The sequence below is a fragment of the Ambystoma mexicanum genome, chromosome 7p (genome assembly GCF_040938575.1).
Source record: "Ambystoma mexicanum isolate Mex_15411 chromosome 7p, UKY_AmexF1_1, whole genome shotgun sequence".
Taxonomy (NCBI): Eukaryota; Metazoa; Chordata; class Amphibia; order Caudata; family Ambystomatidae; genus Ambystoma; species Ambystoma mexicanum.
In genome coordinates, this window is record NC_090939.1 from 884,770,877 (window position 1) to 884,793,174 (window position 22,298).

The following is a 22,298-nucleotide window of genomic DNA, read 5'->3' on the forward strand; positions in this document are numbered from 1 at the left end:
CGCCAGTGCAGTCTCTGCCCTATAAAAACTGATCAAATCTCTCCGCCCAGCCCCCCAGGTGCTGTTCAAGGTCAGACGGGATAGGGTTTTAGACACACCTCTACACGATAACCAATGGTGGGTGATTTGCACGCTGACAAAAAAATCTCCCTGAATTCCAGATTCCGCCTTATACAATTTAATTTCCTTCACCAGTCATACCTCACTCCCCCGCAGATGCATAAGTATTACCCCGAGAGGGACTCGACCTGTCCACGCTGTAATGACTTCACATGGTCTGGAGCTGTGCCCACCTGCAGTTCTTCTGGGAGGGGTCTCCAGTACCATGGACAAAATGGTCCCTGGATGCCCTCATGATTCTCCAGTGGCCTGGCTACTGGCTTGGTTCAATGTTCCCACTAAGAGCGATAGGAAGTTAATGGCCATGGCCTCTATGGTCGCTAGTGCCCTAATCTCTAAAGCATGGATGAGAGGCTCATCGCCTACTGTGAGGGAATGCGTTAATATGCTGGAGATTTGTGAAAGCCGTGAAACATCCTACTCCTACACCCTCCCTCCTGGTACGAGACCCACAGAATATTGGGGCCCCTTTCGATCATTCCTCCTTGAACTGGAGTACCCCCCCCCCCCGTTCATTAATAGTAAGAAATTGTAGACAAGACTTTGACTCGAAAGAAGATATATAGACCCCCCATGGAGATTTTGCAGCTACCTTAATGTAGAGAATTTAATAACTCACGTAACAGCTGACGTCCCAATATTATATAGGTGCCACTGTACCTGTCTAAAATATTCTATACCGCTCTGCTTCTGCCATGTTTGTAACTGAACACTGTATCTGCCCACATATGCACCTTGCTGCACACTTTTGAGGGCGAAGGGGGATAAGGTTACGGGTTGTAACCACTATGTATAAGTGATAGTTTGTTTATTGTTGCAAAATTTCAATAAAAAACAGATACAAAAAAAAGGAAATAACCATGTTAAGGCCAGCACAATCTTGGAAGATGCAGAAAAACCATTAAAATGGAAATGGGCCAAAATGTCTCCCTCACAATTGCGACGGCCGAAATAGCCGACTTTTTTTTTTTTTAACACCCCTTTACAATACATATATATGTGGGGTGGGGTATGGGATATTATAGTAAAATGGGGTGTGCAGGGGGTCTCCCCACACATCTATGTGATGTAAGGGGGGTTTAATTAAAAATAGATTCTTTAAAAGTCGGCATTTTCGGCCGTCGCAATTATGTGGTCGCAGTGATCACACAGATCCATTACGATTAGTTTCTACTGATTGTGCTTGAAAGACCATCTTATTTGCCCTTTACTCAGAGAAGCACCGTATCAATAGAATGTTTAAGGGTAAGAAGATGATATGGTAGCAAATCAAATATAATGCCTGCACAGAGGATCAATTTTCTTGAAAGAACCAACATTTGTTTTCATGTTCTTTCTTGCTGGATAGATGTGGATGAATGTGAACAGAAACTATGTGAACAAACCTGTGTCAACACACCCGGAAGCTACACCTGTCACTGTGATGGGAGACGTGGTGTCAAGCTATCCAGTGACATGAACACCTGCGAGGTAGATATTCTTGTTTTAATTGAAATTCTGTGTTTTCCCTCCAAAAATGAATTCCGCTAAGAAGCTCAAACATTGTGTCCCTTCACCTGTAGCTGTCATTAGTCAGAACTGTGCATTTGAACATAACCTATCACAGTTTCCACTGGAAAATACATTCTTTGAGACTTATGTTGTTTTCATGTACTCCAGTACCCCTATTTTTAGGTTGTAAATCTTGTCTGCAAAATATTCACCCTCAAAGATTCAATTGATTACAAGGTAAAATTGTGGGTCTCATCAAAACCGTGTTGCTAGTTCCTCAATTGTACCACCAACTGCCAAAACCATTTTTTCTCAATATATTTACAAGTTCAACTAGTTTACATATGTCTTCAGAATGGTTTAACCATTGGGTTTGTTCTTGTTGAACATCAGTTTATTAAATCTAGCTAGTGAAAACCTTTCCTGTCTCACATTCTTGAATGTAGTTCTATAAAGAACCTGTTGCCAATCCGCTGCGCAGCGATGCAGAGTACCTTTCTGCAATGCCCAGAATTTCTATTTTAGACTTTGTCAATACGAGATTTTGCAATGCTGCTATCAAACCCAATTTCCATTAGGGGAAATACAGAAATGTCTTAGTCTAGTAAGGGGACTGTCCCTCCCGTTGCTATTAGAAATAGTATGTTGGCCACTTTTAATGTTTATCTGGTATGTCCTAAAATAATACCTTAATGCCTATACCCCAGCAAGGATTGACCCTAACTTGCAGGATCCTAAATATAGTTTTTCAATAATTGGTAAACGCACGTTCAGATTTCTACCATATGCATAGAACTAGAAAACATCATTTTATGCAATGACCAAATGTTAGAGATGTCATAATTCCTAAAGGCATTCTCATGTGTTTGTCAAATTTGAAAGTCGCCATTTCTCTTTACTGGCTAATGTACAAACGGTGGCTGGTAGCGATGCCGACTTTTGTTTTCAGGTCTACGATATATTCACCTGATTTAAAACAAAACAAGCATGTTATTTTACAACTGGAAAGCACGAAGTTCATTAATCAATTCATGCATCAAAAAGGTAGAAAAATGACAGCTAATACGGAAACTAAACGTACATCCAAGATAATTCACCTCATTTCCTTAAATATAGGCTGTATTCATGTGTAGGTTTCAGAGGAATATTAGATTCTGTTATTTTAAACCATGCCACCAAAATTAGTTGGTGGCACAGTGCTGACTGGTTAGTTAAGTCAGTCAGTATTGATCACTTTCTTGGTACGGCTTCAACTGAGATTGTTAACTCCTGGTTTCGTGATAAAACCTGAAAAGGGTGGCAATCCCCGCTCCATGTCCATTCATGCTCCTCCCTCCCTCAACTTCACTCCAGGCTTGTTAGCAGGAACATGATAACTTAGCTTGTAAATGTCGTAAATGCTCCTACTTTGAGGTATCTTTCCTGTTCCCAGTGTGTGGGATACCATCTTGACAAAAGAAAATTTCAGTTTTTGTCTCCAAATACTCTGTGCAGAGCAATAGGATCAAAAACATTGTATGCAACCATTGGAACATTATCACCATGGATAGGAGAGTAAATCATCTGTTCACTGTTCAACCTACATTTACGTATAAAAGCAGTCATAATTTAAGGAAAAGGCTGGTGTATACGGGTGGGCGTGACAAGCCCACATACCTAAAGATTGACAGACTAAAGAGGGTGGTTACTTACCCGTGTCTTCATTGCACTAATTGCAATAATGTAATAAAGGGCAACATTGTCTACCGCCCAAAGACAGGCGCCAAGATCTGTCTTAGAGACTTTACAGCGCAGATTATCTACTCAATCGAATGTGCTTGTGGGAACTAATATGCTAGACAGTCCAAGAGACCTGCAAAAGTTTGATGGAGCAAACATTGTTCTAACCTCCAGAAAAAAATCTCATCTCATCAGTGACAGGGCATTTCCTTGAGCAAAGGCACCAACTTGTGCAAGTCTGCTTCCAGATTCTTGAAGTTGCTTATTTTGAGCCACATGCAGACCACAAGTTCTTAAACTGCAGAGAGGCCTTCTGGATTGACCGTCTTGACGCGGTCGCTCCGTGTGACATGAATGAAGAGCGTAACCTCTCTTGTTTCCTTTAACACATATGCCTTTTATTTCTTGATCTGATTCATCTGTATATCTGTGAATGTTTCATTTGGACTTTGGTTGATCATTAATCAACTTCTATCTGTTACCTCTCTAGATATCTCCTCTCAGCTCCAGCTCTCATTATCTCTGTCATTCTACGTAAGGATGACTATTAGATTGGTATTTCTTCCCTTATGTTTTCAATTTTTTCAATTTTTTTCATATTGATTATTTCTACCTCCTTGTGTTTTTATCTTTTGCCTTGTGTCTATTACCTTCTGTCTATTGGTTTACTCTTCCTTCACCACACACAGGTTCATCTGCCTTTTTTCCGTTTATTAGGAATCTCAAGTGAGGTATAGCAACAAGGGCCATATTTCTGACATTTGCTTGCCCTAGGGAAGGGCCCCAACTCCAAAATGGACAGTATGTGTCCTAGTTATGAGTTTGATGTGTATCATCTTCTTTTGCCCAAAAGCACAGAGATGACTACTCATTTATGTATTCCATGGGCTTGCAAGCCATGGAAGCTGTAGAACAGAAGCTCTAACTTTCTTAAAAACGTATCCACCCTGCAGGATTCACCATGAAACTGGACCAGTAATGATGAGACAAAGTTGGCAAAAGTCCCCTAATCTCTTAGCGAATTGACCGTTAACTTACCATTTGATGGCAAACATACATTATCATTATTGAAGCCTGGAGGGAGTCAAGGGCGCAGGGTATTGGCATCCCGAACGGGTGCCTGATTGCCTGTCTGGAGCCTTACTCACTGTTGCTGTCACTGATCCTGCTTGCGCAGCCCACCGGCCTTCCAAACATTACATTATCCCGCCGGCCTCGCCGCAAGAGTGAAGCCCGCAGGGAATCAGTGGCGTGGGGTGTTGTCATCCCGCATGGGTGTTTGTGAGCCTGCGGGAGCACGTGCTTCACCCTGAGCACTCCTTATTCTCTTTTGTTCCTTCTGGCCTGCCGGAGCCAAGGGACCGGACTGGGACACTTCCTGGAGTTCTGCTTCTCGTCCAGTTTTCCTGGCTTTCAACATGAGACCTACAAGGACTGGTGAGGCAGCTCCAAAAAAATGTTGAAATTAAGGTAAAAACTACCTGCACATCCACTTTGCACATTTAAACTGTGGTACTGGCGCTAGGAGTGCTCTAACCTGAACTCAGCCTGAACCCTAGCCCAATCTGAACCCTAGCCTGAACTCCATCTGAACCCAGACGCCCATCAATCATGGCGGTTCCAAACATCAAGGAATCCACCCAGGTAGCAGATGAAGTGCTTGTACCTCCCGCAGTATATGGCCTTGGGCTTGGTCTGGGACTCGGGCCTAAACCGGGGGAGCAAACTGAAAATACTGACCCCGAAGATGACTACGAAAATCACTCCGGTTCCCCCTGGCACTGTCCACCAAGTGTACCACATCTCTATTTACTCAGTACGTTGGAGTGGGCCACATGCTGATAAGCGAAATAAATCCAATAGTTTCTGGGTGCACCTAATGCCCCTGCTGATGCTACATCTGAGAAGGGGCCACTGCTGCCACCATTGGCACCACTATGGCTGCGGAATCACCGGCCATCTTATCCGCTCCACCTGGAGCCATCTCAGACCATGAGTGTCGGCGATGGGGCGTGCGGACAGATGGCCTCCCTTTGTAGACCAACAGGCCCCTCAGCTACATCTTGGGGGTCTCTGTATGCCCCCAGCCTAGCCACCCCAGTTTCAACTCTGGCATCAAGCCCCCCTGGTCCAATGAAGAGCAGAGTGTTACCTGCAATGTAAAAGCAACAAGGTCTGGGATTGCCAGTGCCCACAGGGGTAAAGAGTCGTTTTGTTACTCAGAACCATCTGGCCACGACCCCAAACGGTCATTGCACCCTGCTATCCCTTTTCCTTCAAAGCAGACTTGTTGCACACAGGCAGATAGATCTCCCAGAACGAATGCGCTTTCTGAAACTAGCGTGCTGCTACAGAACCTGCCAAATCTCCCACAAATTCTTAATAGGCCCACTCCACCTCTGTCACTTTTCATGCATGTAGTTCCCAAACTGACCGCAAAACGGCATGAACTGAAGGGACCACTTCGTAACAAGTGCTTACACTGGTTGAAACACATGAGGGGATTCCATTTTGTCACTATGGATCAAATTGTTGACTGTTCAAAGATTTGTAAAGTGAGGGAGGCAGCTTATGACTGTGACATTGTCGAATTTAAATTCGGAGATCCTAGACTGGTCAGGGACTTGCCGGAATTAACTGTAGCCCATATCTCTGGGGTCTAGAGCTGAAGGACTCTGTCTTGTCTGAAGAAAATGCTGTCCCCCTGTGGGGAAAGACCTGTAGGGACTTTCTCAGTCTATGGGTATTAATGCCGGACGGTTTATAATTTAGACTGAGAATTTTTGTGCTGTCGTGAGCCATTACTGGATGTTATGTCAATACTGTTTCAGGCGATTTACCTGTGCTATCGATTGCAATGGTAACGTCTTGCAATGTGTATTTTTTGTTGCTGTGAAAACTGTTAGGGCTCTCAGACAAAATAAAGTTAAGAAGAAAAAATAGATGATGTTAAGCATTAGTCCAAGAAAGGGACAACAGCAGCAAAGTCACTGCATGATATTTAGTCGACTGCTGCTAGAACACATGCCTACCTAAATGTTTTTTCTAGCCTAAAACCTTCTGCATCCCCATCTACCCTCATCTGCCATTTCCCAGACCAAGATGTGATGCCACCGTAACAAGACCAAACCTTCCCTGCCATCATCCGCTACCAAATAAGTCTTAATGACCGCACTTTGGACTGTGCACTTTCCTCTACTTCCAACAATGATCTCATCACCTGGGATATCTGGATGCTAAGTGATCTGCAGCACACTCATCCTCCACTTGTCAGGAACTTGAACATTGCGAGAGGATCTCCAGAACTTCTTCAGAGAGGGGGATGCCTTTCGTTGTTACTTGTCAGCATATGCTCAAACCATAGATCCTCAGCCTATTTTTGTACTTGCAGAAGTGAAGGACCAGCACAGCAGCTGGCTACACTTGTTAGATTTGAAGGATGTTTATTATTTGTCGTTCAAGGTCACAGACCGTATCAGAGGTACTCTTACGTCCCGTCCCCTTTCCTCCATACTGCATGGGCGTCCCTTCCAAGGTCAAAACACAACCTAAACGGTTCAGTGGGAGGAAAAGTTCAGAAGACAGACAAATGACATTCAAGACACATTTGTGTAGCACATGAGAAAGACAATGGCCTATGTGTCCCTCAAGAATAACACCCTTACCTTACCGGGGGTGCCTGTGCCTAGATGGCGAGTGATGCACCGCCTATCTAAGAGGGATAGATCAAGGAAAGAACTGTCCCTAATTCTCCTAAATTGTATGGGCAATGTCCAAAAAGAAACATTTAATTTCAGCAAGGGAGCAACAACGTCCAGCGTAAAACCAACACATTAATTTCAACAACAAGACGACTGATTCGATCCTGTGAGAAACAGCTGCAAAGCTGAACATATGGTAGTTGGTGCCATAGGCTTTCCAGTGCTATATTTATTCACCCTTGGGCTGCAACTTAACCACATGCAGATGGTTTACGAGTGGAACAGAGTACAAAGTTAAAACCTCATCCCAAACTGCATAGGATGTCCTTAAAAAGGGCTCACAATGTGTGAGTAAACAAAAGATTACCCCCTCTGACTCAGGGGAGTATCTCATCAGGTTATGTGAACACCATACCCAGCAAGGTTGACCGTTTTCGATGGCTCTGTCTGTTTTGAGCATCTTCCTCAGGACGGACAATTTCTTTGAGAGGTTCCTCTGACTCATGAAGTCCTCTCGGATGGGGGTGATCCTCAGGGATGCCATCAGGGAGGTGCACCCGCCAATGCTTCCAGCACCTCAGGCTCCTCTCCCGGTGCCACGACCCCGGTGCAGCCTTAGCCACCGGCTACGGCCCCCCAACCGATTCCTCAGGCGGTTCCGTACCAGCCTCCGCCACAGCCTCCAGTACCCCAGCCTCCGGCTGCCACAATGCCTTCACCGGTGCAGGATCCTCCTGACCCTTAGGCGGACACGGACGATGAGGAGGACCCTGACACGCCATCGTCAGCCAAGGCCTTCCGTGAACGTCTTGCAGGGCTGGCTGAGCACATGGGCATTCCTCAACCTGAGGTCGAGCAACCAGCAGAGGGGGTCCTCGCAGAAGTCCTAACGCGACACCCCTCTGCTAAAATGGGAATTCCACTGCAGACCGATGTAGTCGCCCTGGCCAACAAGGGTTGGCTCAAGCCCCACTCTGTCCAGTCGGTCAATCGACGCCTGGACGCCAAGTACAGGCAGATGGAGGGGGATACACTTTTGCAATCAGCTTATCCTCAGCGATCGCTGGAGCATCACTATACTCCAAGCCTCAGTCGTCCTCAGCCTCCTCCTCTGGGGCGTTGCTAGGCAAGGAGGAGAAGATCTTGGAGGCGTACAGGAAGAAACTCTATTCCAACGTGTCCTTGCATCTTCGTCAGGCCAACGCCGATGCCATGCTGGCAGCCGCTAACCAGAGGTTGTGGCGTGAAATTGCGGTTTTCCTCCCAGAGCTTCCTACGCAGAGCCAATCACGTTTCAAGGTGGGACTGGCTGAGGCCAAGCTGGTGGTGCAGGACATCATGGAGTCCACCGTGGCCCACATTGACACCGCTTTTTCCAGTCCCCCTCCTCCAAAACAGCCTGAGGGAAAGAAGGCATGACACGCCCCTCCGGGTGCATGTGTCTCCAGTGGGGGGCAGGCTTGCTCTCCATGCACATTTCTGGCACTAGAATTTCACGAGCCCCTGGATCCTCTCAGTAGTATCCACAGGATACTAGAAAATCCAGCCTTAAACAGCAATTGCGCTTCACCGTAATGTCATGTAATAAATTGTTCAAATGAATGCAAAAGTGATCTCCTAACTTGGATTCAAAGTCCTGAGGCTGACCAGTGCCACATAATTGACTAAAGTTGAAGTAGAATCCTATTAAGTTGCGCTTTCACTTGGACTCATTTTGGTATTCAAATGTAAATAAATGACAATATGCTTGGTTTACATCATTCCTCTTAATTTTTTATAAACATTAGACAAACACAATTCACTTGTGGTAGTTGAATTCACTTCATTCAGTTCGTACATTTTTGCAATTAATAATTAGATTCTCTATATTCAATAGATATGGTTTGAATGCTTTTGATACCTGTCCTTCAGGTGTATTAAATTGGCTTCATTCAGTATACTTATATGGCAGAACAGTGTTTTGTTTTTAAATACATAGATGCTTTACATTTGAATACCAAAACAAGTCCAAGTGAAAGCGCAACTTAATAGGATTCTACTTCAATTTTAGTTTATTATCCACGTGGTACCGCCTACCCATCCCGGCCTCTCCTCCCTCCTCCCCTGCACTCCCTCAAGTTGGGACAGGAACTCTTCTGGCGGAGATCCAATGGCTCGTAGAGAGCCAGGCCGTGAAGAAAGTCCTATCCTCCCAGCGAGGCTTGTGCTTCTACTCCAGGATTTTTGCCATTCAGAAAAAGAACCAGGCGAGCCTGAGAGTTGTGCTGGACCTTTCCACCCTCATCCTCTCCTTACCTTTAAAAAATGTCAAGATGGTTACGCCAGCTTTTATAGCGGAGACTTTGTGCAAGGGAGACTGGATGTGCTCCCTGGATCTGAAGGACTTGTACTACACGTCCCGATATGGCAGCCCCATCATTCTTTCTTGCGGTTCAGGATCATGGGCTACCATTTCCAATACAAAGTCCTTCCGTTTGGCCTCAACTCCGCCCCCAGGGTCTTTACCAGACTTATGAATACCGTGGTTGCCCTCCTCAGGGCCTCCACATCTACCCATACATCGACGACTGGCTTGTCAGGGCTACATCGGCGGAAGCAGTTCACCACACTTCCCAGGCTCTTATGAACACACTGCACGATCTGGGCTTTTCGCTCAATTTCAAGAAGTCGCAGCTGCAACCCACGCAGACTCTGACATTCTTGGGCCTCATCTGGGACACATGCTCCGTGAAAGTATTTTTGTCAAAGGACAAGATCACAGCCATCAAGAGGGCCATTACACATTTCCTCAGCAGAGAGGTGACCTCGGCCTGGTGGTACCAGCACCTCCTGGGTCTTTCGGCAGCAGTCCTATTGGCCGTCCCCCATATGAGACTCAGGATGAGGAGGATACAGCTGCACTTGGCGGCATCATAGAACCAGGAGCAGGGCTCTCAAGCCGAGATGATCAACGTTCCTCCATCTCTCCACCAGGATCTCACATGGTGGTCCATGGACTGCAACCTATGGACGGGTAAGCCCTTGCGGCCTCCCACCCCGCAGGTCACCATCACCACTGACTCCTCTCTCGAGGGATGGGGAGCCACGCTGGATGATCTCTCTGTCCACGGCACCTGGACCCAGGAGTACCACATCAATTGGTCGGAGCTGAACGCCATCTGGCTAGCGCTCAGAGCATTCCTCCCACTTATCAGGGGCAAAGTTGTCCTCATCCAGACAGACAACTCGATCAGCATGTACTATGTCAACAAGCAGGGAGGCACCAGATCCCCTCCACTGTGCAGACTGGCAATCAGCATATGGGAGTGGGCCTTGGAAAACAACATCTACCTCACGGCAGTCCACCTTCCAGGGAAATCCAACCTGGAGGCGGACAGGCTCAGCAGGTTGAGAGTGGACAACTACGAGTGGCAGCTAAACGACCTCGTTACTCAGGAGGTCTTCAGAAGATGGGGTCATACCCAGGTGGATATCTTTGCCACCTGGCACAACAAGAAGTTCCCTCAGTTCGCCTCCTGGAAGGGACAGGGCCCCGGCTCCCTGGGTGATGCATTTCAGATTCAGTTGATGCCATGACAGTTACACTTTCTCGCCCACTACGCTGATTCACAGAGTGATTTCCAAGATCAAGGAGTCTTGCCAGCTCAACATCATTCTAATAGCTCCATGGTGGCTAGCCAGGCCATGGTTCTTGGAGCTGCTCAGCCTCTCGGGGTGCCACCGATTCACCTTACGACGGGCCCAGCACATCTTCTGGCGCAGGAGGGGGGCAGGGTCATCCCCCCGTACCACAGAAGCTAGCCTTGACAGCGTGGTTCCTGAACAGGTGATGCTAAGGCACCTCAGCCTTTCCCAGTCTAATCTGGAGATCATACAGGGTGCAAGGAGCAAGGCTACCAGGGCCCAGTATAAAAGTAAATTTACCAGGCAGGTTCTGCCACTGGCCAGCCTCCAAGGAAATCGACCCCCTGGCATGTACCCTGGAGGACGTGCTCTCCTTCTCGGCACACCTCGCCCACTTGGGTGTGCAGGTGGACACCTGCCGCACTTACCTCGCAGCCATCGGGGCGTACAGGAACTTGGAGGAGGGAGTCTTCTCCTCCTCTAATCCGATTGTCAAGAAACATTTGACGGGGCTCGCAAGACTCTACCCGCCAATCAGGAGGCCACACCCCGTGTGGGATCTGAACATAGTTTTGGGCGCCCTGGCGCACAAACCATTCGAGCCAATGGCGTCCGCGGACATCAGGCTGGTCACCATTAAGACAGCCTTACTAGTCGGCCTCACCTCGGCTCGCAGAGTCGGCGAAATACAGGCGCTGGTCACCTCAGAACCATATACTACCTCTCATAGGGACAAAGTAGTCACACCCAGCATTTCTGTCTAAGGTGCCGTCTGCTTTCCATTTAAACGAGGAAATGGTCCTTCCTATGTTTTTTGCCGATCCTAAGGATGAGGCACAGAGAGTTCTGCATTGCCTGTATATCAGCCGTGCCCTGAAATTCTACCTGGACAGGACCAAGGGCTTCCACAGATCAGACACTCTATTTGTCATTTTTGGAGGTTCAAGACCAGGCTATCAGGCCTATAAGGCCTCCATAACCCGCTGGATGGTCTCCGCCATCAAAGAAGCATACGAGGGTCAGCACAAGCCTCTTCCAGCAAACATGCATGCCCACGCAGTTGGGGCCAAGGCAACGGCCATCGCATTCCAGCGCCATGTCCCTTGGCAAGTCATAAGCCGGGCGGCCACATGGGCCACTCCCTCGGCTTTCTGCAAACATTACTGTTTGGATGCCAGCTCTAGATGTGATGTGGCTTTCGGACAGGCGGTTCTCAGGAACCTATTTGCTTAAGGAGGTTCTCCTCTCCACCCTAGGGCTACATTCAGTTGTAATCGCCCATGCAGTATAGAAGAAAGGGGACGGGACATACTTATAATTTACTCACTGTAGTGACTAGCGTACTCTTAGTCCCCTTTCCTCCATACGTCCCACCATCCTCCTTATTATACTGGTGTCATTAGGCAATGTTAATCTATTGTCAACGTATCTATGGAGACTGAGGTGTGGCGCCGGAGGGCGGAGTCAGGGCAGCGCATGCTCCCACGGCCGCACCCACGCGCACCTCTAAATTTAAAGGGGAAGAAGGTTTCTTCTGGTGAAAAGGGTTCCGTCTCCCGTCCCTTTGAAAGGACGCCCATGCAGTATGGAAGAAAGGGGACTAAGGACTAAGAGTACGTTAGTCACTACAGTGAGTAACTTATAATTTCTTCATTGGATTTATTTTCAGCACAAACTGCATGCCATCACTGTTCATTTTTCAGAAGGGTGCCTGCAACACCTTTTTAATTGAGTGTTTAATAAGTGATCTTATTAATCTTTGTCCAATCTGACTCTAGCCCTCTGCACACTCTTCGCTACCAGGATTTATATTGGATATCTCAAATATGATCCTTGTTTGGCCACAAGGATACAGATCATAGGCTCCTTTTCTGAAGCAAATTATTTTTTTTCATTTTATTTATTGTGTTTTAGCCAAAACAAAATCTTGACTTTCTACACAGATTGTCATACAAAATTTCAAAACAGATATTCTAGCAATACCTATTACATCATACAAACAGTAGAAAATAAAAAAGACAAAAAAATTCAACACATATAATCTTAAATCTTAAAACCATAAAGTTTCAGTAAATCTAAAACCAGTTACCAAGGTTAAGAGAAAAAACAAAGAAAGAAGGGCGGAAGGGGCAAGAAAACATGATTTCAGAAGAGCAGTCTTAAAACCAAAAATAAATACAAAAAGGATAATTATCTTGTGCATTTTACATTTCACATTTGGACATGGCTTTCTTTCCCATGAGTTTTAGATCTTTCAAGAGCTTCACCACTTCAATCGTAAGAAATAGTTTGTTACCCGAAATCAGTCTTTCCAAGAATGTATTTGTTGCTAATGATCCAACATTATGCACACATCTTTGTAATAATAATAATAATCTTTGAACTCTAAGGTCCCATGTGCCTGAGCATTTTGATAGAAAATGTTGGTTAGATTGTTTTTCCATATCTTTACATTTTTCATATATATCAGTAGTGAAATTTAATTTATCTCTGATATGCAAAATTTCCAAGGTAGGCAAAATATTAAGTCTTTGGAAGTCCATTCTATAGTCTGGTGCTGGCGATTTCATTAGATAGGAAGGCAGAAAGGACCTTGGTTTGTCTGTTGGAGTGAAGGAAGATGATAATTTGGCTAGTCTCATTTTCTCTATTCTTATCCAATCCATTTTCTGGCGCTCCAAACAGCATGAATCCACCTCTTCTTCCACTCTTTCCTTGCACCCTCCAAGGAACTGCGCTCACGCCCCTCTGATTCCCCCCTGCCACCCAGCCCCCCCTTACACCACTGGAGAACTTTGCAGCCTCTCGCCTACCCTCCCTTGCCACCCTCTCCCCCCTTAGCCCTTTCTCGACCCCTGCCAACATACCACCCCCTTCATATTCCTTCCCCTATCTGAAAGCAACGCGTCTCGCCCTCACTAGAACGGTAGTTTCATCTCCCTCACCCTCTGACCCACCCCACCCTCTCCCACACCCCTATAGCATCAAAACCCATGAAATGCAAAAAACTTGACTGGTCCGCTTCCATGACTCTCTACTACTCACCACTTCTGCTTCAACCCATCCTCCCAGTCTCCCCAATACACCCTTGCACTCCCCCTCCCCAGTTTACACCCCCTCTCGCTTGACTTTTCACCCTGTACATCAGAACCCCCATCACCTTCCAAACTCACTCCAAAATCTAGCCGCCTAAACCCCCTAACAACTACCGATTCTCTCTCCACTCTCCCGTTCCCTCTCGATCCTACCCACACTTCTCACATATCCACCTCCCCCTGCCTACTCTTCCCAGCCCCCATCGATGTAAACTCACCTCCCGTTACTCAAAATCCACAGGCACCCTGCCCCCCGTAACCCTCCTCATCCTGTCTCAGCGACCCTGAATGTTCCCCACCAAGCTCCCACCTTCCTCATGCTCCCACTCCAATGACATCCACGAAGACCTCATCCCCTCACAAAGTCACCTGCATCCTTTTTAATGCCCACTCCGTAGCAAGAAACGGACACAGCATCTTTGACCTCCTGTCATGTGACAAGCCCGACCTCGTCTTTATCACCAAAACCTGGTTCTCTGACGACTTTGCCACTGTTGCACATGAAGCCTTCCCCCCGGCTACTCGCTCATCCCCTACAATAGACCCTCCAGAGGAGGCGGTGTGGCAGTCCTCTTCAATTCTCATTTCTCACTCGTCGAATCTCAGACATTCACTCCCTCTTGTGAATCTTTTCTAGTCAAACTCTCGCTGCCACCGACTTTCTCCCATGGCTTCCTACTCATCTACAGACCCTCTGGTTACGACAGATATTTCGACAACAAACTCTGATTCTGTAGCTACCATTCAAGTAAATCACCCATTTCACACACTGCTAGGAGACTTCAATATCTGGTTGCATATTCCCAACAACCCCATGACCCATCCGCTAGTTGACAGTGTTGATGCGCTCAACCTCTCCCATCATATGACTGGCCCAACCAACTCATTGGGGGCACACCCTCGATGCAATCTTCAGCTCCCATGACCTGGTTTATATATCCTGCCCAAGACCACTCATCTGGACCGACCACTATGTCATCCCCTTCTCTATCCACGCCTCTACCCCTCCTCCTACAGCTTCCCCGGCCTCCCCCTGAGACCTCAAATGCTGGAACAAAGTGAAGACCATTCCCGACCTTGCCGGAGCCCTACTTCTTAGTTCCCCTACTTCTCCAGCATGGGGTCTGGCATGGATTCACATGCTCATGAATATTCCCAGTCGTCAGGCTGGGAATCCTCGGTAAAGAAAAATCAGTATCAGTTTCGTTTATGATCTGTCTTTCGTAGTAGTAACCAATCACTGATCTCTGCGTCATACTGACCACAGCCAATGACTGCCATCTCCCTAAGCCCCGCCTCTGGCAGCCATCTTCAGATTTTTACCGCACGTTCAAGTGTTGGGAGTCCTCGTGCTTAGCGCTCGAGCTTTTGCTGCGTTTTCGCGCTTTTTCAGGTGAATTTTCACATTTTTTCGGTTAATCGAGCCTCAAGCTCCACCGTTTCTACTCCCGTTAACGGGTACCCGTTGCGGGATTTTCCTACGCCCCTCAAGGGTGAAGATTTCGTCGAATCAACCTTTTGGAGGATTCCAGAAGATTTGCGGCCTACTTCGAGATGGCCCAGGACGCGAGTTTGTCACCCGGACCCAAGCTGTTTCGCAGCTGCCCTGGATGCGGGCTGCAGAATGTGTTTAAGGAGGACGAGCATTCGCGATGCCTCTACTGTCTTCATGGGGACAAGACTCATGTAGAGAAGGACTCCCAGTTCTGCAAGAACTTGTCAGACCGGACCATGAGGGACCTTCGATCCCGTCTCGCCAGCTGGGTGGAGAAGGGCTCAGCGGGTGAGAAGAAGAAGAAAGGGTCCGAGCGGGCTTCTAAGTCCTGTGCGGGCGCCCCGGCGACGGGGGCCCAACACCAGGCCAAGCACCGTGAGTCCGCTGGCTCCGGGAGCGCCGAAAGGTCAGGCTCTTCGGTCGCCAGGCAGGGCGCACCTTCCCCGGCACAGTCAACCACGGGCCAGCGCTCCGGTTCGGGGAAGAGGAAGTCCGAGACCCCGGGTAAGCTTCGGGAGAAGCCCCGTCCGATTTCGGGAGAGGGGGAGCGAGGGGTCGCCCCTCCCCCTAAGGAGAAGGCCCGGGACGCACCTAAGGTGGTGAAGGCCCCTAACCCAGCAGGCAAAGGCCTCCATCGAGGCGATCGCGGCGACTCTGGCCAAGCCGGCAGAGACCCCGCCAGCGGAGACTGCCTCCAAGGAGGGAATCCTCTTTTCAGCCCATCGTCGTGGCCACCATGATGGAAGAAGCGAGGGGGGGCACGGTACCTCCTCGAGCTCGGAGTCAGCCTCGGAGGAGGAACTGACCAAGGCCGTGAGGAATCTCGAAGTCCAATTCGAGAAGGTTCGATCCCGTAAGGAAGATCCTCGGGATATAACCAAGGAAGACGACAATGGCGAGGAAGAGCAGCCTTCCCTTCCGGCGCAGCCGGAAACCTAGGCCTCAGGATAGCTCGGCGGCCATTTTGTCTGCGATCCAGTCCTTATGCTCTGAGATAAGGACGAGATTACCACGGCACAGGCCGGAGGACCCGCAACCTGGCCCGTCGGGAAGTCCTCAGAACAAACGACGGAGGACCCAACCCTCTCCTCCGCTCGCCCCCGTAAGGCCTACAGTTCCCTCCTCATCCTCCCAAGAGTCGGGAGATGACGGTGCGGTGGGCTCGACGACGGGTTCTGAGGGCGACGGCGACGACGACGGAACGGGTCTCCCATCGCTCAGGCCTCTCCGCACGATGAGATTGGCTCAATCCACGCCATGATCGCCAGGGCGTCCAAATTGTTCCAGCTCTGCCCGGAGGAGCAGAAAAAAGGTTTCCTGTATCAGCGCCGGGAGGCCAAGAGGAAGACTGTCATTGCGGTGCCTCTAATCGATGACATCTGGGAGGAGGGCCTGTCGGTTCTCAAGTACTGCTCCACAGCACCAGCCAAACGGGACCGGTACGAGAAGAAATACCGGGTCCCCGACACCGCTCCCCTGTGCCTCAGGGCCCAGCCAACGCCAGACTCGGTCGTCTCGACGGCGGAGAAGAAGAAAGCGGCGGGGTCAGGAGCCTCAACGTCGAATTCCCCTCCGGACGGCGAGGGTAGGAAGTTGGATGCCATGGGGCGACGGGTCATTTCGTCGGCGGCGACGACGATCAAAGCGGCCAACGCCCTGGCGATCGTAGCCCGTTACGACAGGGAGCTGTGGTTTAAGCTGGCCCCCATATTGGACTTCCTACCGGACGATAAGAGGTCCGAGGCCCTGGAGATACTCCAAGAAGGCGAGGTGGCATCGGACCACGCCATAACGGTGGCAACCGATATTGCCGATACCGGGTTCCGCCAGCTGGGCAACAGAGTTTGCCTACGACGACGGGGTTGGCTCCGGGCGACCGACTTCCGTCAGGACGTCCAGACCAGGGTGTTGGACATGCCGTTCGACGGCAGCAACTTGTTCGGGAAGGCGGTGGACGAATCCCTCCAAACCATAAAGACGGAGACGGCCCGCGCCCTAGGAGCCCTTCAGCAACGATGGCCCTTTCGGAGCTCTGGAGGCAGACGAGGGGCCTCCAAGGGATCCAGCGGTGGCTCGTCGTCCTACCGCCAGGCGGCATGCTCCTCGTCTCAGGAGGCCTACAGGCCTACAGGGCTACAGGGGTCGCGGCAAGCAGGGAGCCCCTCGCCGCCATCGGCAAGGTGGCCAGGGCTGGCAAGGCCACCACCTCCAAGCAGGACTGAACCGGCCGTGGCCTCGGGCCCCCACCGAAGCACCCCGGTGGGAGGCCGGCTGACGAAGTTTGTCGGCGTGTGGAAGTCCATCTCCACCGATCGTTGGGTGCTGGATACCCTGGCAAGAGGACACTAAATCGAATACCTGAAGTGCCATCACATTCCACCTGTGGCCAGGAAGGAAAATCACGTCCCGCAACTGCTGTTGGAAGTACGGGCGATGCTCAGGAAAGGCGCCATTGAGCCCGTCCCGAGGAGGCTCCGGGGTGTACTGAAGGTACTTCCTCGTCAGGAAGAAGACGGGCGGATGGCGCCCCATCCTGGACCTTCGTCGTTTGAACAAATACATCAGGTCACAAAAGTTCAGGATGGTCACCCTCCAGCACGTGCTGGGACAGCTGGAGGAAGGCGACTTCCTATCGTCGCTGGACCTGGAGGATGCATACTTCCACGTTCCCATCTTCAGAAGTCACCGAAAGTTCCTCAGGTTCGTCGTCCAGGGACGCCACTACCAATTCAGAGCACTGCCGTTCGGATTTAAGTCGGCCCCCAGGGTCTTTACCAAGTGCCTAGCACCTGTAGCGGCACGGCTGCGCCTGCAGGGGATTCACATCTACCCCTACCTGGACGACTGGCTCATCCGCTCAAGGACGAGGGAACTCGCAGTCGAACACACTGCGAGGACCGTCCAGCTACTCACAGACCTGGGATTCGCCATAAACTATCCAAAGTCCCACCTGGTGCCGTCGCAGGTGGCCCTGTTTCTGGGAGCGAAGCTCGATACAGTGAGGCGCCTGGCGGCACCGTCGGAAGAACGGACAAAGACCATTCTGGGCAAAGTGCAGCGCCTGCTAGCCACGGACGTGGCCAGGGTGAGGTCCATCAAGTCCCTCCTGGGGATAATGTCCTCTTGCATCTACCTGGTGCGCCTCTGCAGACTACGTATGCGCCCTCTTCAAGAATTTCTCGACGCCCGTTGGATGCAGGCGACGGGCACTTTCGAAGACAGGGTCCCCCTCAACGAGGTGTTCCGGCGGGCGATTCAGTGGTGGGGCGTTCGAGCGCACCTCACGGCGGGCAAGGACTTTTAGACGGAAGGTTGGGGCGCCCACACCGGAGATCTCCACGCAAGAGGCCTCTGGCTCCCGGAGGAGAAGCTCCTGCACATCAACATCCTGGAACTACGAGCCGTGTTCTGGGCTCTCAAATCGTTCCTCCCGTCGCTCAAGGGAAAGGTGGTGCGGATCTTCACGGACAACACCACGACAATGTTTTACATACGGAAGCAGGGGGAGGCACCAGATCCCCAGCCCTATCCAAGGAGGCACAGGATCGGTGGCACTGGGCGGTCGCCCAGGGGATGTTCCTGGTTCCCTTCCACCTGGCAGGAGAAAGAAACACCATCGCCGACTCGCTCAGCAGGGAGCTGCGCGCATGTCACGAGTGGGAGCTGCGCCAGGATCAGGTGGATCAACTCTTCCGACGATGGGGCAAACCCCAAATCGACCTGTTCGCAACAGCGACGAACTCGAAGTGCCGGAGGTTCGCCAGCAGGTTTCCCCAGCCGAGAAGCATGGGCGATGCGTTCTCGTTCCCCTGGGACGCCCTATACCTGTATGCGTTCCCTCCTTTGCCGTTGCTGCTTCGACTCATCAACCAGCTCAAGAGGTCCCGGTGCAGGATGATCCTCGTCTCACCGGCCGAGGCAGATCTGGTTCCCGGACCTTCTGGACTTGTCAACGTCCCCTCCCATCAAGCTGTCGGCGGATCTTCTCTCCAGAGAAGGAGGCACCATTTTACACCATGACCCGGCGTCGCTGAACCTGCAGGCTTGGCTCCTGCAGCGCTAGAGTTTGGAGGGTACGATATACCGGCCGACTGCAGAGAGGTTCTTGCAAAGGCCAGGGCGTCCTCGACTCTCAAATGCTATGGTCACAAGTGGAAGCGGTTCTCTATCTGGTGCCGAGCACAGAAGATCAACCCCCTACGGATTACGGCCCCTCAAGTGCTGCCGTACCTGCTATCGCTGGCAAAGACTGGGCTAGCCCATGCCTCCATTAAGATTCATCTGGCGGCGATCTCCAGATATACCAGAACCACAGGACGGACGTCCCTGTGGTCCCATCGACTGGTAAAAGAGTTTATGAAAGGATTGTCCGGTCGTCCCCGCCGGTGAAGGCCCCGGCCCCGGCGTGGGAATTTACCATGGTGCTGACCAGGCTCATTTGGCCCCCATTCGAGCCGATGCACTCCGCACCGATGAAGTTTGTGTCGTGGAAGACTGCATTCCTGGTGGCCATTACCTCCGCACGACGAGTGGGAGAGATCCAGGCCCTATCCTGCAAAGCACCGTACTTGACTTTCCATGCCTCGAGGGTGGTGCTTAGGACGCACCCCTCCTTTATGCCCAAGGTGCCGTCGGACTTCCATCTTAACGAGCCCCTGGTGTTACCTGTTTTCTTCCCGTCTCCTTCGTCGCCGGCCGAGAGGACTTTGCACTCGCTGGATGTGGCTAGAGCGCTGAAGTTCTACGTGGACCACACGAAGAGTTTTCGGAGGACATCACAGCTGTTTGTGAACTTTGGACCTGTTAATCAAGGGAAGGCTCTCTCAAAGTCTTCTATTTCCAGATGGCTCTTCGGCTGCATCATGCACTGCCACACGGGTTGGCTAACCGACCGCTGCCAGGCCGTCCGAGAGCCCATTCGACCAGAGCGATCGCTGCTACTACGGCGTTCCTATCTGGTGTGCCCCTGCTGGACATCTGCAGGGCTGCTACGTGGAGGTCGACGCACACCTTCACGAAATTCTACTGCGTCGATCGGGATTCCAGGGAGGAGTCCAGGGTCGGCCAAGCAGTGCTGCGCAACCTGTTGGCTTAAGGTGAGCCTGGTGAGGAGGTAAGAGATGCTTAATGTTGAGTTGTTGTATTGCTTTGCCACCTCCCGTGGTTGTGCATGTGTGTACTGCTATGTATTCTTATATTCATTAGCATGTGAATCCATGCCAGACCCCATGCTGGAGAAGGTACAAGTTACTTACCTGTAACTGTTGTTTGAAGGGATTGTGTCCTCCGACGTATTCCTCATCTTAGATATCTCCTTCCAGCTCTGCTGGCCTCGGAAAAATGTTTCTCTTGAGGGCGCTGCGCTGCGTGTCGACGTCCTCCGAGTCGATGTCCCTCAACAGCCGCCGTATCGACGTCGACATCATCCTGGCTATAAAGGCTGCGCGCAGCGCCCGTTGCTCAGTTCTGTTTTTCCGCGCTTACTCAGTGCCTCGGAATACGGTTGCTCAGTTTTGTCAGGTTAAACCTATTTACCTCGAGTTATTCGATCCGTACTCGATGGCTTCTTCGTCGGAACCGACAACTCCTCGATCCGGCTTCAAAAAATGCCGGGATTGTGGGAAAAAGATGTCGCTGACTGACCCTCACAGAGTTTGTCTGTGGTGTTTGGGAGCTGAACACCATTGTTCGGAGTGCGAGGACTGTATGTCCATGACAGCTAAAGCCCTGAAGGAGCGTAGGGGGAAGCTGGAGAAAGGTAAGACTTTTAAAGCTTCTTCTTCGTCGACGAAGTCGAGGCATTCGTCTACTCGTCACCATTCGCGTTCCAGATCTCGGAGTGGTCTCATCACTCCTCGAGATCGAAGCACTCGAAGAGGAGACGTCGAAGAACCCCTTCTCCGTCTTCCTCTTCCTCTGTTTCGCCAAAGAGAATCCCGTGCCCCACGAAACATAGTTCCCGGGCTGAATGGGAGGAATTCCGCAAAAATATGATGAGCGTCTTCGAGAAAGCGGCCTCGACCCCCTCGAAGACTGCCGAGAGCGATGCTCTGGTCGAAAGACCCGAAGGTCAAAAACGCCGCGAGTCGCAGTACCCGGCGAAGGAAACCTCTCGAGCGCGTCACAAACCCTCGAGTAGGACTATGACCTCCAAACCTTCCTCGAAGGTTCCGTCGACGCCGTCGACGAAGGTTCCGTCGATGTCTTCGACGCCGTTGTCGAAGGGACCTTCGACACACGAGTCTGTCGACTCGACGCCAGCTTCGACACCAGTGTCGACGCCAAAGAAAAGTCACGGTTACGACACACCCAGTGACTATCCCCAGGTCCTCGACATCGATGGCTTCGAGATTGTCGAGCAGAATCCCAATTCTGTCGAGGTCTTCGAGGCCTCCGCCTTTGTTTTCGACGCCACGCTCGAAGCCTTCGGCGTCGACGACATCGACGTTTTCGAGGCCGATTATGACAAGTTCGGCACCCTCTGCCTTGGAAATGGGGTTTACACCCTTTGAGTTCAGAACAATTGAGAACTATGTCCTCAATTATGGAAGAGGGTGAATTGTCTGAACAGGAAGACACATTTGAGTTGCAGGGACCTGTAACCCCAATTAGAGAGGAATTTTCCTCTGAAGAACGTAGGTTAAAGGATCTTCATGATCCTTACATGAGGCAAGTGGGTTAGACACCTCCCCTGAGGTGGAGTTTGCTAGGCCAGACCCGGGGGAATATGCTGAAACCCCCTATAGAGCCTTAATGGCCAGGATCACAGAGTTTATGGGGTGGTCTACACCTTCACAATCTTTCCAACAAGATGACCGCACGGATATTCTTGACAAAGGCCCACAGGAGGATCCTGTGGTGCCTTTTCATAAAGCTCTTAGAGGAAGATTATGACGAACTGGGAAACCCCAGATGTCGTACCGGCAGTAAATAAAAAACTGTCTACAAAGTACAGGGTATCCTCTACAGACCCGGAGTTTTTGTCTAAACACCCATCCCCAGAAAGTCTGGTGGTACAGGCAGCATCCTGCCATTCCATGGCTCTTCTTTGTT

At 50.3% G+C, this 22,298-nt stretch overlaps 1 protein-coding gene across 2 annotated transcripts in view; it reads left to right on the top strand.

Annotated features, from left to right (window-relative positions):
- The window catches only part of GAS6 (growth arrest specific 6), a 975,360-nt gene that overhangs the window by 646,325 nt on the left and 306,737 nt on the right, over positions 1 to 22,298 (top strand). For both annotated transcript variants that reach the window (XM_069637123.1, XM_069637124.1), the window contains one exon: positions 1,469 to 1,590. In XM_069637123.1, the coding sequence (XP_069493224.1) occupies positions 1,469 to 1,590 (122 nt within the window). The remainder of the gene's footprint in view (positions 1 to 1,468; positions 1,591 to 22,298) is intronic.